Source organism: Molothrus ater, chromosome 18, assembly GCF_012460135.2.
Source record: "Molothrus ater isolate BHLD 08-10-18 breed brown headed cowbird chromosome 18, BPBGC_Mater_1.1, whole genome shotgun sequence".
NCBI classification, from domain to species: Eukaryota; Metazoa; Chordata; class Aves; order Passeriformes; family Icteridae; genus Molothrus; species Molothrus ater.
The window spans coordinates 4,127,258-4,140,838 of record NC_050495.2 but is presented as its reverse complement, the minus strand read 5'-3'; the positions used below and the strand labels follow the sequence as shown (position 1 = coordinate 4,140,838).

The 13,581-nt window shown below is 50.2% G+C and overlaps 1 protein-coding gene across 1 annotated transcript in view; it reads left to right on the top strand.

The window, feature by feature from the left end:
• CORO1C (coronin 1C) overlaps window positions 1-13,581 on the top strand; it is a 39,986-nt gene that overhangs the window by 23,850 nt on the left and 2,555 nt on the right. Inside the window, exons 3-10 of the mRNA XM_036392970.2 lie at window positions 2,948-3,070; window positions 8,421-8,550; window positions 9,292-9,473; window positions 9,981-10,100; window positions 10,926-11,030; window positions 11,892-12,037; window positions 12,519-12,576; window positions 12,660-12,905. Coding sequence (XP_036248863.1) covers window positions 2,948-3,070; window positions 8,421-8,550; window positions 9,292-9,473; window positions 9,981-10,100; window positions 10,926-11,030; window positions 11,892-12,037; window positions 12,519-12,576; window positions 12,660-12,905 — 1,110 coding nt within the window. The remainder of the gene's footprint in view (window positions 1-2,947; window positions 3,071-8,420; window positions 8,551-9,291; window positions 9,474-9,980; window positions 10,101-10,925; window positions 11,031-11,891; window positions 12,038-12,518; window positions 12,577-12,659; window positions 12,906-13,581) is intronic.

Genomic DNA, 13,581 nt, shown 5'->3' with positions numbered 1-13,581 from the left:
GCCAAGGAAGGGCCGGACGTGGCACTGTGGGTGACAAGGTGGGGATTGCTCACAGGTTGGATGATCTGGGGGGTCTTTCCAACCTGAATGATTCTGGGATTATTCCCAGCCTGAATGATTCTGGGTTTATTCCCAGCCTGAATGATTCTGGGATTATTCCCAACCTAAATGATGCTAGGATTATTCCCAACCTGAATGATGCTGGGATTATTCCCAGCCTGAATGATTCTGGGATTATTCCCAGCCTGAATGATTCTGGGATTATTCCCAGCCTGAATGATTCTGGGATGATTCCTGGTGAGCAGCAGAGTCTCTCCTCTCATGCCCAAGTGAAGATGTTGATGCCCCTGGGCTCTTTATCTCCCTGGGATTGTCTTCCTCTGCCAGATCCCAGGGAGCTGCTGTGTGGGACATCTGCTCTGCTTTGTCCTCTCTTCCTTGGTTTGATAATTCTTTGTGCATAAACAAGCTTGAGGTTGCTGCCTCTCCCCCACTGCTGCTAAATAACATCTCCTTTCCCTGTTTTCCCTGTCTGTTCCCTGTTGGAAACAGCGTTTGGTGTCACTCTCCTGGTGCAGGCAGGGACAGAGGGTGTCTGTAGGTGATGCACAGGGAATTCTGTCCCTCTGCCCTGCTCAGGTGAGACCCCACCTGCAGCAGCTTTGGAGTCCCGAACGGGAAGGATGTGAAACTCTTGGAAAGAGTCCAGAGGAGGCCATGGAGATGCTCTGAGCCAGGCTGGGGGAGCTGGGGGTGTTCACCTGGAGAAGAGAAGGCTCCAGGGACACCTCAGAGCCCTTTCCAGTGCCTAAAGGGGCTCCAGGAGAGCTGGAGGAGGACTTGGGATAAAGGATGGAGTGACAGGACATGGGGGAATGCCTTTAAGATAAAAGAGGGTAGATTTAGATGGGATTCTGGGAAGAAATTGCTGACTATGAAGGACTATGGTGAGGCCCTGGCTCAGATTCCCCAGAGAAACTGTGACTGCCCCTGGATCCCTGGCAGTGCCCAAGGCCAGGTTGGATGGGGCTTGGAGCAGCCTGGGATGGTGGAAGGTGTCCCATGCCAGGGACTGGATGATATTTGAGGTGCTTCCAGCCCAACCCCTTCCATGATTCTGGAAGCTCTGCTCCTTATGGAAGAGCAGGATCCTGGTTTAAGAGCCAAGCTCCATCACAGGTGGTGGGAAGCAGCTCCTGGGTGTCCCTGCTGTCACAGGCTCTTGGCTGCTCTTGCTCAGGCTGTGCAGGTTCATTGTGATCAAAACTGAAAGGTGAAGTTTGGGGTTTAAATTGCTGAATTATTTTTTTTTTTTTTGCCTCCCCACAGTAATAAATGACTGTAAAAGCCCAAAACTGACCTGACAAGTGCTTGTGCAGCCTGGAAATAGTTACCAGGAGCTCCTCCTGGAGTATCCCACTGATTCCTGCCAGGGAGCCAGAACAGGCAGTCCCTGACATTTTGCATTATTATTCCTATTTTTCCTTTTTGGTTCAGGCCTGTATTTGTCTGTGGCCTGTCATGTTCCTTCTGCAGTTCATGTGCTCTGCATGGTTCTCCTTTTAATTGGGTAAATTAAAATGGATGAATTCTACATGGCAGTTGGGTGTATTAATTTTTTAAATCCTATTTCACATTATGGCATCCAAGAGGGATTACACAGGCTTTAATTTTTGAATGGCAGGTTTATGGCTTTTCATCTACAGCTCTTCCCCTTTTAATAATTCCAAAAGCAGCTGAATCACCGAGTCTTTTTTTACTTTTGAAGCCTAAATTTGGCCTTTTAGGAGCTAGTGGGATTTTTTGGGGTCAATATCTTGTTTTGCTGTTTGTGGAGGGCTCCAGGTCAGTCATCCTCTAAAGCCAATGTCCAGCATTATTCTGGTTATCAGCCTTGAATAGGAGCAGCCTCCCACATGAAGCAGGGTGGGAGGCATAAATTAAGGAATGTCACCTCCAAGGTTGGGGAATGTTCCCATCCAATGGCACAAGTGAAATTCCAACCATTTCTTCTGCATGTTTAAACACAAAAGAAGACGACCCCATCCCAGACCTCTCCCTGCTGTGTCTCTTCTCCCATCACTCATCATGAAAAGGTCATTCCCTGGAAACAAAACCCCATGGAGCAGGACCAGGGCTGTGGCTGTGGAAGTGGAGGAGTTTCCTCCTCACCCTGCTGTTGCTGCTGTGCATCTTCAGTATTGTAAATATTGCTTCCCTTGTGGCCAAGAGAGAGAAGGATGATGAGAGTGATTTTCCTTTTCCTTCTTTGTGGCATCAGGTGCTTCAGGGCTCCTCAGCAAAATGTAGGTCCAGGGGCAGAATTGGTGTTTCAGCATCACTGGATTTGTGCCAGTTCAGGTTTAAGTGGCTCATGAGCTCATTTTCTTGGGAATGTTATCCCTGTAGGGAGCTTGGCATTGGTGGCCTCGGTCCTCTGGCCATGGAGAGGCAGGTGTGGCTGCCACAGTCCATTTTGGCAGCTTTTATTCTTCAAAACAATATTTTCCTCTGCTCAACTGCATCCTAAAATCATCCCATCCAAGCAAGATCCTTCTGTTTTAAGAAACCAAGCAGACCTGGTCAATTCAGTGACCAGCAATGCCCTCTGATGACATTTTTAGCTTGGTTGTCTTCAGCCATCTCCATTGGGAAGCAGATGAAACCAGAGCTTTGCTCTTCCCAGAAAGTTGGGGTGGAAAAAGGGATGGTGTGGCAGCAGGTGCTGAGATTTGGGATCACAGCCCTGCTGTGCTGGATCTCTGAACCCTTTCCTGTGCTCCATGGGGAGTCTCCAGCTCATTGATGCTGGAGAGGAGCTGGTCTGTTCCTCTGCTGGCCCACGAGTTCAAATCTCATGGAACTGTGGATATGAAAAAGCAAACAGAGGGTTGGGGAGCACCTTCCTTCAGGATATCACAGCTCTCTTTCTTCTTCTTCCCTCCAGACAGGCAGGATTGACAAGTCCTACCCCACAGTGTGTGGCCACACGGGGCCGGTGCTGGACATCGATTGGTGTCCCCACAATGACCAGGTCATCGCCAGCGGCTCCGAGGACTGCACTGTCATGGTGAGTGTCCCTTCTGGGGTGGGCTTTGCTCCTGCTGCAGCTCCTGCTCCTAAGGACACTGGAATTCCTGGAGGTGTCTCCAGGAACCTTCTGTTCCAAGGTGAGGTGAGGGCAGAGTCGTCGTGGAAGGGTTTGGGTTGGAAGGACCTTAAAGCTCATCCCATTCCAACCCCTGCCATGGAGCAACCATCCATAGACCAGGTTGCTCCAAGCCCTGTCCAACCTGGCCTTGGACACATCCAACCTGTGCCAGGGCCTCACCACTCTCACAGGGAAGAATTTTTTTCCATTTTTCCTTCCCCTGGGCATTTGTTTGCTGTTCGGGAAGAGGAATGAGAGTGCCAGTCTGTGGTGAGGTGTTCTGATTTGCTGAGCTTTGAGAAGACCGATGGTTCTTTACCTCAAATGTCCCAATGGATGTAGAGGTGTGTGCTGGGAGAAGGAAGGGATTGGAAGGGAATGAGCCCAGCTCATTGGTAGGAGCAGGGCATGGATGTGAGGAGCCCAGTGATCCAGGGTTGGAAGGTTCCAAGATTCCTTCAACCCTTGATTTAAGAAAGTGAAATTTTTCCTGTATCTCCAAGTTTTGAGCAGGTGTCAAAAGATCTTTTTTTAATAAATAAATAAAAAAATAATAATTTCACAAATTCTGCACCTGCCAACCTTGGATTGAGACCTGTTTTAAGTCAGGGATGGCCCAGCCGGGCTCGCTCCGTGACGGATGTGGAATCCCACGTATGCAAACACAGCAGAATAAGTGAAAGAAAATCCTTGGAAGATGAAATAATGCCAAATAACTCCAGGGATCTTTGGCCATATTTAGAAATGCTGTAGGCTGAATGTTATATTGAAATCTTATTATAGATCATGTCAGATAAATTCCTTTGCTTCTGTTCATCGTTAAAATGTTTGGGAGGGGATTCATCCCAAGAGGCTTTTCCTGGGACAGCTCTTGCCTGTGATCTCTCAGTCTTGGAAGCTGAAACATGTTAACAAAATGGGCTATATTTAATATTAAACAAAACAACAACTTCTATGTTAGCAACTCTCACTACTGGGCTGGAACTGAGCTTTGGAAGGATGCAGGAATGTTTCTCCAAGCAGAATGCAGAAGGGCTGCACATTGGGAATGTTTCTGAAATGTGAGCATCAGTGAAGGGCCAGAGCTGCCTCCTTGGAGGCAAAATAAGTCTGTAATCCAAGTGCAATGAGAAATATGTTGGGAGGCTCCAGAGGGACTGAACTGTGGAGAAAAACTGACAAGAGTTCAGTTACAAGTTGTCCAAGTGGACAAGCTCTCTCCTCACACCATCCTGATGGGGACACAAACTGCAGGAATCTGCACCTCCTGCTGGTCTCTGGGGCTTCTCCACACATCCCAAGGTGGGGATGAGCTTCCCATCCGTCCCTGGAGGCAGGAACCGTGTGGGAAGGAGGGTGGAGCTCTCTGGGGGTTTTGTGTTTGATGTGACCTGTCTGGAGTGGAAGGGGAAATAGGTGAGTCCTTGCTGCACTCCCAGGATCAGGGATGTGCAGGGCTTGGGAGATGCTGGAGGTTTGCAGTGGGGAGATGATGGATCCCAAGTCATTCAGGACAGCTGGGAAGTGCACTGGTGTGTGAAGAGCACCCCTGGCTTGGACTCTTGGGAGTGAGCTAATGACCTTTCCCAATTTTAATCGCTTTTCTGGCCTGGCATGGACACTTCAGTGTCCTTTTTTCCTGGAGAAAGGGTTTTGGTTCTGATTCCTGAGCAGAATAAAGCCAGGGAGCTTTACAGGACACGTGGCTGCTCACGGGCTCTGAGCTCTGCCGGGGGGAGACACAGAAAGTGACGTGGGGGACTCTGTGCAATTCCAGCTGCTGGAGAAAAGAATTTGTTCTTAAAGACCATCTGTGCCCTGGCACTCAGGGATTTGGGATCTCACCCTCTGCCATAAGAAATCTCAGCTACGTCAGCCAGACGTGTGTTGAGGGAGAGAGTGTGGATTTGGGATGGTATTGAGGGGGAGAATGTGGATTTGGGATGGTATTGAGGGGGAGAATGTGGATTTAGGATGGTATTGAGGGGGAGAATGTGGATTTGGGATGGTGTGAGGGAGAGAGTGTGGATTTGGGATGGTATTGAGGGGGAGAGTGTGGATTTGGGATGGTGTGAGGGAGAGAGTGTGGATTTGGGATGGTGTGAGGGAGAGAGTGTGGATTTGGGATGGTATTGAGGGGGAGAATGTGGATTTGGGATGGTATTGAGGGAGAGAGCATGGATTTGGGATGGTGTTGAGGGATAGAATATGGATTTGGGGTGGTATTGAGGGATAGAATATGGATTTGGGATGGTATTGAGGGATAGAATATGGATTTGGGATGGTATTGAGGGATAGAACACAGATTTAGGATGGTATTAAGGGAGAGAACATGGATTTGAGGTGCAAACCACTGTCTCCAGGTGGACAGGGCTGGTTCCCTGCAGCCATAACTCTGCAGCCCCCCTGTGGCACAAGAAGCTTCACTTGGCCCTATCCAAAGCCAGAAACCTTTTCCTCTAAAGAAATTCCTAGATTTTTACAAAAGCTGTCCATAAACCTTGAACAGGTTTGGTGTTGGGAATACCAGACAGCATTGGAGAGGGGACTGGGAAAGAGAGGACCTGACATCCCTCTCCAAAGGCTTCCTTGCAAATACCTTCTGTGGCCTCTTTCCTTGGAGGAATTGTTTCCTTGTGCCAGCAAATGAGGAATTACTTAAATATTCCTGCTTGATGTTGTGCTGAATGGCTTTGATGTACTGCAGGCTTTTTGTTCAGCTGGAAAATGTTTTCGTGGATAAAGATTTCTAGATGGTATCGAGGCCCTTGCTCAGATATGGAAAATTTTCTTCATCAGAAGGTGGATTTTAAGGAATTTGTGTGGAAAGGCCAGAGCAGAGCTCATGTGATGGAGAAAATTCCTTTAAAAATCAAAGAGAGCCCTGGCAGTGACCTGAGCCACCACCCAGGACAGGGAGAATGAGAAGGTCTCACCCTGCAGAAATGATGCACCAAGAGCCTCTTCCTGCAGGGCCATGGATAAATCCAGGCCTCAAATTCAGTTCCTTCCTTATTTAAAGTGATAAAAATTGATATGCAGGAAGCAATGTTTTTATAGACATGGATTTAATCTTCTTTTCAACTTGTGCAGAGCCAGAGGAGGCTGGTTTTGCTTCTCTTTAAGGGGGGTGAAAGAAAAGTTTGCTTTGTTTTCTTTCTCACGTGCTGTTTGTGCAAAACCTCCCCCTCCTGCCCTTCCTGCAGCCCCAAACCTCTCCCTCAGCTGTGCCACCACTCCACTTCCTCCTGCACAAACAAACAGCCTTGATAACATCAAACCCCCCAAAAAACACTCAGACACCCACGGGAGGGAGAGCTGACAAACCCTTCCTAAAGCCCAGGCAACCCTGCAGCAATTTAAGGTTTCCTTGGAGTCATCCAGAGTCCTCCCCCTCGGCAGGGTAAGTTCTGCATCCAAAATTCTGTAATTTCCCTGTGAACCTGATTTGATCCCAGGCTGAGGCCAGACCCCCACCCTGTGCAGGAACGAGGGGCTGGGCCAGCTGGGACCATGCCCTGACCTTCCACATTTGTTTTTTTATTCTTTTTGGGAAGAGCAGGCAGGATTGTTGGGTCAGTAGTCTGAAATCTGCCCAGGATTGCAGCGCTCTGCAGCTGCTCCCAGCTACCAGGGCTTTACCTGACAGAAAATTCCATTTGTCCTCCAGAGGCTTTTTAAAAAACCCCTTTTTAAAAAAATAAAAACCCACTGGGATTTTGCCTCCCTTTCCATTCCCACCCCCTGCACTTGCTGTCTTATGTTTAAATTTGATCCTGGAGTTTTCTGGCTCCTTTGCACTTGCTCGGAGGGATCTCAGGATCCTTCCTGGCTGAGATGGTGCAGAACAGAACTGAGTCCTCCCCCTTGGCAGGGTAAGTCCTGCATCCAAAGTTCTGTAATTTCCTTGTGAACCTGGTTTGATCCTGGCCCTGCACAGACAACCCCAACAATCCCACCCTGTGCCTGAGAGCCTTGTCCAAAGGCTCTGGAGCTCTGGCAGCCTTGGGGCTGTGACCATTTTCACCCCTTGCAGTGGAATCCTCTCCTGGGGAAGTGTTCCCATTGTGGTCATTCCTCCTGGGAGCCTGAGGGTGCTGGGAAGGATGGCACTGGGAGCTGTGTCCAAGAAAAACTAAATCAATTTTGGGTTATTTAGAGGTGAGCTGGTACCTACTGAGAATCTCAGCATCTTGCTGGGTTTTTTTTCCCAGAGCCAGTCATTCCTTCGAGAAGGGAAAAAATGGGATTAGCACAGAAATCCACGTGTCCATCTCAGTCTGCCTCACTTCCTAAATCCACTCCCTCACATCCCACAGCTTGCTGGGCATCGTGGGCAGGGGCTGGCCAGCCCCATTCTCCCAGCTCCAGGAAAAGCAAACAATGGGAAGCAAAGCAAACATGCTCTAATGCTGCCACCTACCTACAGCAGCTCCAACTGCTCCCCGAGGAGCTCTCCCTGAATTCCATGGCATTTTTTAATACGCTCTATGTAGGTCAAATTCAACTCCAAGATGATTGTCCAGTGCTGAATTGCAGGAATAGTTTTGGTGGGGCTGATCCTGCCCTGGGGCTTTGGGGTGATGGGTTTGTCTGTCCCACCCCTGGTCGCTGCCAGCTGCAAAAGCCACCTCCCTCCTGCTGGAATTCCAGTGCTCTGGCATCCTTGGGGGGCTGTTCCTCCTCCTGGTGGCCCTTCCCTGAGGAAGTTTGCAACAGAAGGGTTGTGTAACCAGGCAAGAAGTGAACAGGCAGTGCTGATTTGGGCTGCTCTGGCTTCTTCTTTCCTGATTAAATGGGATCAGGAAGAATCTTGAATCTAACAGGAAAATGAATTGCTGGTGTTCCTAAAGTAATCAAAAGTAGGCAGTGGGAGAGCTGCAGCATCATCCCTGTGAGGCACAGGCATAGTTTGGAAAGACAGCAGCTTGTTCCCATGGAATTGGAGCTGCAGGGGAGATTTTCCAGACTCCCTGGGGAGCAGGAGCAGAGTGGGTCTGTGCACATGGAAATACAGGGCTTGCACCGTGAGGAGCTGTGGGTTTGTGCTGGTGCATGAGTGAGGAAGGATGTTCCTCATGGATCAGCCAAGGGTTCATTGACAGCTGGGAGTGATTCCCTCCCTGATTCCCTCCCTGATTCCCTCCCTGTTTACACAAGAGGTGACAGCTCTGGCGGCTGCGGGACGCGGGAAGCAGCCAAGCCATGTGCTCTCCAGAGGGGCTGCCCTTGCCTGAGCAGCTTTCCTTTGCTTTCCTGTCCCTCCCAGGTGTGGCAGATACCCGAGAACGGGCTCACCCTGTCCCTGACAGAGCCCGTGGTGGTGCTAGAAGGGCATTCCAAGAGAGTTGGCATCGTGGCCTGGCACCCGACGGCGCGGAACGTGCTGCTCAGCGCAGGTAGGAGCACAGGAATGGGCAACAGCTCCTCTCCCTGCCTTCCTTCCTCTCCAGCTTTTCCTTCTTCCCTCTCCCAGCTGCTCAGATCCCTGGGAATCACAAGACCTGTGGCAGTAGCTGGGAACACTGGGACACGTGGCTCACAGCCCCCTCTGTATCTCAGCCTTTTTCATCCTCAGTTTACAGGGATAAGCACCAAGGAATTGTCTGGAATTGGAGTATGACAGTTGTTCCAGACTTTATTTGATCTGCAAGAACAATTGACATCTGCATTCCCTACATACCTGTTCTCATATACTTTTAGAACAGGCCCAAGTGTTTCTCTTTTCTTTTGATTCCCTGCAAAGTATCCCAGAGTCCAGCTGTTCCTCCCACAAGCTCTCATGGTCAGCATTTTCCAAATTGTCTCCTTGGCTGGTACAGTCCATGGTATGAGATTCCTTTGACCACTAAAAATCAGTCACATAATTATGGAAATAAATTGGATAATTCATTATCCATTGGTACCATCTGAGACTTCCATGGGTTGGGTCCCAAGGAAAGAATTGAGTCCTTTCAGCTGGATTGTTGGATCAGCTGGGTGTTTTCCATTGCTAAAAATCCCTCCTGAGCTCCCAGTCTGCATTTTGGTTTCCCCAAAAAAACCTTCGGAGCTGCAGGGGGTTTATCCCTCGTTCCACACCTCTGGCTTTGCCCCTGTGTCCCCCAGTTCTGTGACTGGAGCTGTTATTTCCATTTTAGGCTGTGACAATGCCATCATCATCTGGAATGTGGGAACAGGAGAAGCCCTCATCAACCTGGATGACATGCACGTGGACATGATCTACAACGTGAGCTGGAATCGCAACGGCAGCCTCATCTGCACAGCTTCCAAAGACAAAAAAGTCCGAGTTATTGACCCCAGGAAACAAGAAATTGTTGCTGTAAGTTTGCTTAATCATTAAAGAGACAACTGGATTCACTCCAGCAGGGAGTGAAGAAAATATGGCAGAAATATGTGGGTTTTACACACCACGTTCAGTCGCTTTCTTCAGAAATTACAGGAGGAATAGTAGGAGTTGGAGGATTTGTCTGGGTTTATTGGGATTAGTGTTTGAACTGGGATTTTAGGGCTCAGTTTTAAACCTGCAGGAGTGTAATTCCACATCTAATCCTTTTGTATAATTACAGTTCCAGAGTTGTGCATGCAAAGCAGAGCTTTAGTTGTAGCTTGCAAAGAGGTTTTCCTTCAGCCTTGCAAGAGGCCGATTGGCAAAGCTGGAATGAGCCAGGAATGTCCCCTTCTCCCGTGGCTCAGTGTTTGGGCTCTTCCCTCAGGCAGCAGGGGAGGAGGAGAGCTGGATGTTGGAGGAGCAGTGTGTCCAGAGAGGAGCCACCACTCCAAGGGTTTTTCTGTTCACTGCTGATCCTGACCTGCTCCTCTCTTCCAGGAGAAGGAGAAAACCCACGAGGGAGCCCGGCCCATGCGAGCCATTTTCCTGGCAGACGGGAACATCTTCACCACCGGCTTCAGCCGCATGAGCGAGCGGCAGCTGGCCCTGTGGAACCCGGTACGAGCCCAGCCCGGAGCCCTGGGCTCCTCACATCCCTGCCCTGCTCCTACCAACCCAGCCCTGCAGCCATGGAATCGTGGGATGGGTTGGGTTGGATGGAGCATTAAAGCAAACCCCGTTCCAATCCATGGGCAGGGACACCTTCCATGAGCCCAGCCCCATCCAAACTGGCCTTGGGATGGAGCAGCCACAGCTTCTCTGGGGCCTTCTTCTTCAGGGCTTCACCACCCTCAAAGGGAAGAATTCCTTCCTAAATTCATAGTTTATATACTTGAGGTTATTCCCACTCCATCTGCTGCCTGCTCCTGCTTCCATGATTTTGGCTGTGTGGTCACTCAGTGTAGGAACTGAGCAGGAGCTGCAGGTTGGAAGTGCCTGGGAAGATGCACAGGGAGCAGAGGGGCTGTGGGAAGGTCACTTCTCTCTGTGCATTGTGGAGAGCAGGCCAGCAGCAATCCCAGGAGGGTTCAGGGTGGAAGGGACCACCTGGATTGTGTCCAGGTGGCTTCTGAGTGTCCCCAGGGAAGGAGGCTCTGTCCCATCTCCCATCCTACTGACACTAACTCACTGTGTCACATATTTCCCTTGACTTGGTGAATTTTCCTGGCTCCTGTTTTTATTTAATTTAGTGATTAAAATGCCCTTGGGGAATGAATCAGTTCATGAACATTCCCAGCATTTGTTGTAACACACGGATCCTTCTGGGTGGTGCAGACACCGCTGGGAGCTCACTGCCTGCAGAGTGTTAATAATTTAGACCCTCCCTCTCTGAACAGAAGCTTTTCCAGTCTTTATTAACATTCCTGGCATTTTTATTTCCAGAAAAACATGGAGGAGCCAATAGCCCTTCACGAGATGGACACCAGCAACGGGGTCCTGCTGCCCTTCTACGACCCAGACACCAACATCATTTACCTGTGTGGGAAGGTAAGGAGAGGCTTTGGAGGCACCTGGAGGGAGTGGGGCCTGTGAAATGTTCCCCAAAATATCAGTGCTGCAGTGAATGTGGGGCTGCAGAGAGACCAGGCTGCTCTGGAATGGGTTTGATCCTCACTGCAGAACCTGGGAAGGACCTGGATGTTTCTTGGAGATGGATTAGGTAAAGCTGCTCCTAATGCAACAAGTCCCACACTGTTGCCTAAACATTTCTTGCTGCTGTTGAACTGGATGATTTTACACTGGTATGGGCGGAAGGTGCATTTTGGGTGTTGTCCTTGGAGATGCTGGAGCATGTGGTGACTCTTTGTAATTTTATGGGGTTAAAGAATAGAAAACTGGAATTAGGTGCTCCTTTCTAAAAGCAATTTGTAGGAATTTGGTGCCCACATGTGATGGACTCCTACAAATAGGAGCCCAAGCCAAGATGAGCAAGGAATTACAAAGGAAGATCCATACAAGTACGTTCATAAATCCCATCTTTGTAGCAGCTGATGAGGAACGCTTGGTTTCCATCTGCCAACCCTCCTGCAGTTTCAGAGACAGCAGTGTGGTGGAGTTGCTTGGAATTAAGGATAAACTGGTTTCTAGCCTTTCTGCCTGATTGTGGCAGGAGGTTTTTCCACAAGAAGTGGGGAAGAGGCCACTCCCAGCCTGGAAGCAGAGCTCAATCCCTGTCCCACAGTGTTTGGAACAGGACTTGGAGGAATTGTTCAGTTGATGGACTCAGATTGTGGAGGGCTTCAAAAACAGCTGTGAGCTGTCCATGGCAGCATTCCTGGAAGGAAATGGGAGCAGCAGTGTGGGCACAGGGAACACAGGTGCTGCAGCTTCTCCTGGGGTTCCTTGCAGGGTGACAGCAGCATCCGCTACTTCGAGATCACGGATGAGTCCCCGTACGTTCACTACCTCAACACCTTCAGCAGCAAAGAGCCGCAGAGGGGCATGGGGTTCATGCCAAAGAGGGGCCTTGATGTCAACAAGTGTGAGATTGCCAGGTGAGGAGAGCTCATCCCAGGGCTGGGAGCTGGGGCTGGGGATTTCAGGAGTGGTTAAAGCAGCAGAGCAATGAGCAGAGGGGAGCCATGGTTCAGAAAACCTGGGAAGGGCAGGAGACATCTCAGGATGTCACTGTAGTGGCTCCAGGAGGGAACATCACTGCTGGCTGGGAACATGAGCCATTTCTTCTCCCAGGAAACAAGTGATAGGACAAAGGGAAATGTCCTCAAATATTAGGAACAATTTCTTCATGGAAAGCAGGGTCAGGCATTGGAAGAGGCGGCCCAGGGCAGGGGTGGGGTCCCCATCCAGGAGGGATTTAACAGCACTTGGGGACGTGGGTTATGGTGGCCTTGGCAGTGCTGGGAGAATGGTTGGACTTGATGGTCCCAGGGATTTCTGTGGTTCCTTGGGGTTGCTCCTTTCCCATCTCCATCTCCCTGATCCTCACTCCCTGTCCCACCTCTCCTTTTCCACCAGGTTCTTCAAGCTCCACGAGAGGAAGTGTGAGCCCATCATCATGACGGTTCCCCGCAAGGTGAGCACTGCCCTGGGGCCAGGCTTTGGAGCGAGCTCCTGCCTCCCAGAGCTCCTGACTGATCCATGTCTCCTGCCTTGCAGTCTGACCTCTTCCAGGATGACCTGTACCCAGACACAGCCGGCCCAGAAGCAGCTCTGGAAGCAGAGGAGTGGTTTGAGGGGAAGAACGCTGATCCGCTCCTCATCTCCTTGAAGCACGGGTACATTCCAGGCAAAAACAGGGATCTCAAGGTGGTCAAGAAGAACATACTGGACAACAAACCTGCTGGGAACAAGAAGAGTGATCTCATAAACGCTCCAAAGAAAGCAGCGGATGCCTCAAACTCCGTGAGTAAACTCCAGGAATTGTGGGGGTGATGGCCTCAGGTGGGAATGCCAGGGTGGGACCTGTGACAGGACCTGAGGGCATGGCTGGAGCTCTTCCAGGGGAAGGTTAGGTTGGATATCAGAGGGTGCTGAGGCACTGACCAGGCTCCCCATGAGATGTCACAGCCCCAAGGCTGCCAGAGCTCCAGGAGCATTTGGAGGGGACAGCCTGGGATTGTTGGGGTCCTGGGCAGGGCCAGGAGTTGGACTCATTGATCCCTGTGGGTCCTTCCCAACTTGGGGTATTCCATGATTCTGTGACTCTAATGCTTCTGTAGATATGGAAGATTACTTGAAATTGCTTTTTCTAAATCACAGAACCACTAAATGTTTGAAAAGAATTTCAAGATCCCCCAGTCCAACCCTAACTCAAGATCCCCCAGTCCAATCCTAATTCAAGATCCCCAAGTCCAACCCTAACCCAGCACCAGCACCTTGTTCACCACTAATCCCTGTCCTTTGGGACAGAGAGGAAAGTATGGCTTGAAGAGCAGGTACTGCTCCTGGATGGGGGCTGCTGGAGATGCTGCTCCATGCCCTGAGCATCCCAACTGCTCCAGAGTCTGTCACACCCTCATCCCTCCAACAATCCCACTGGGAGGAGCCCTTTCCTTGGAGAACCCCAGAGCTCTCCCAA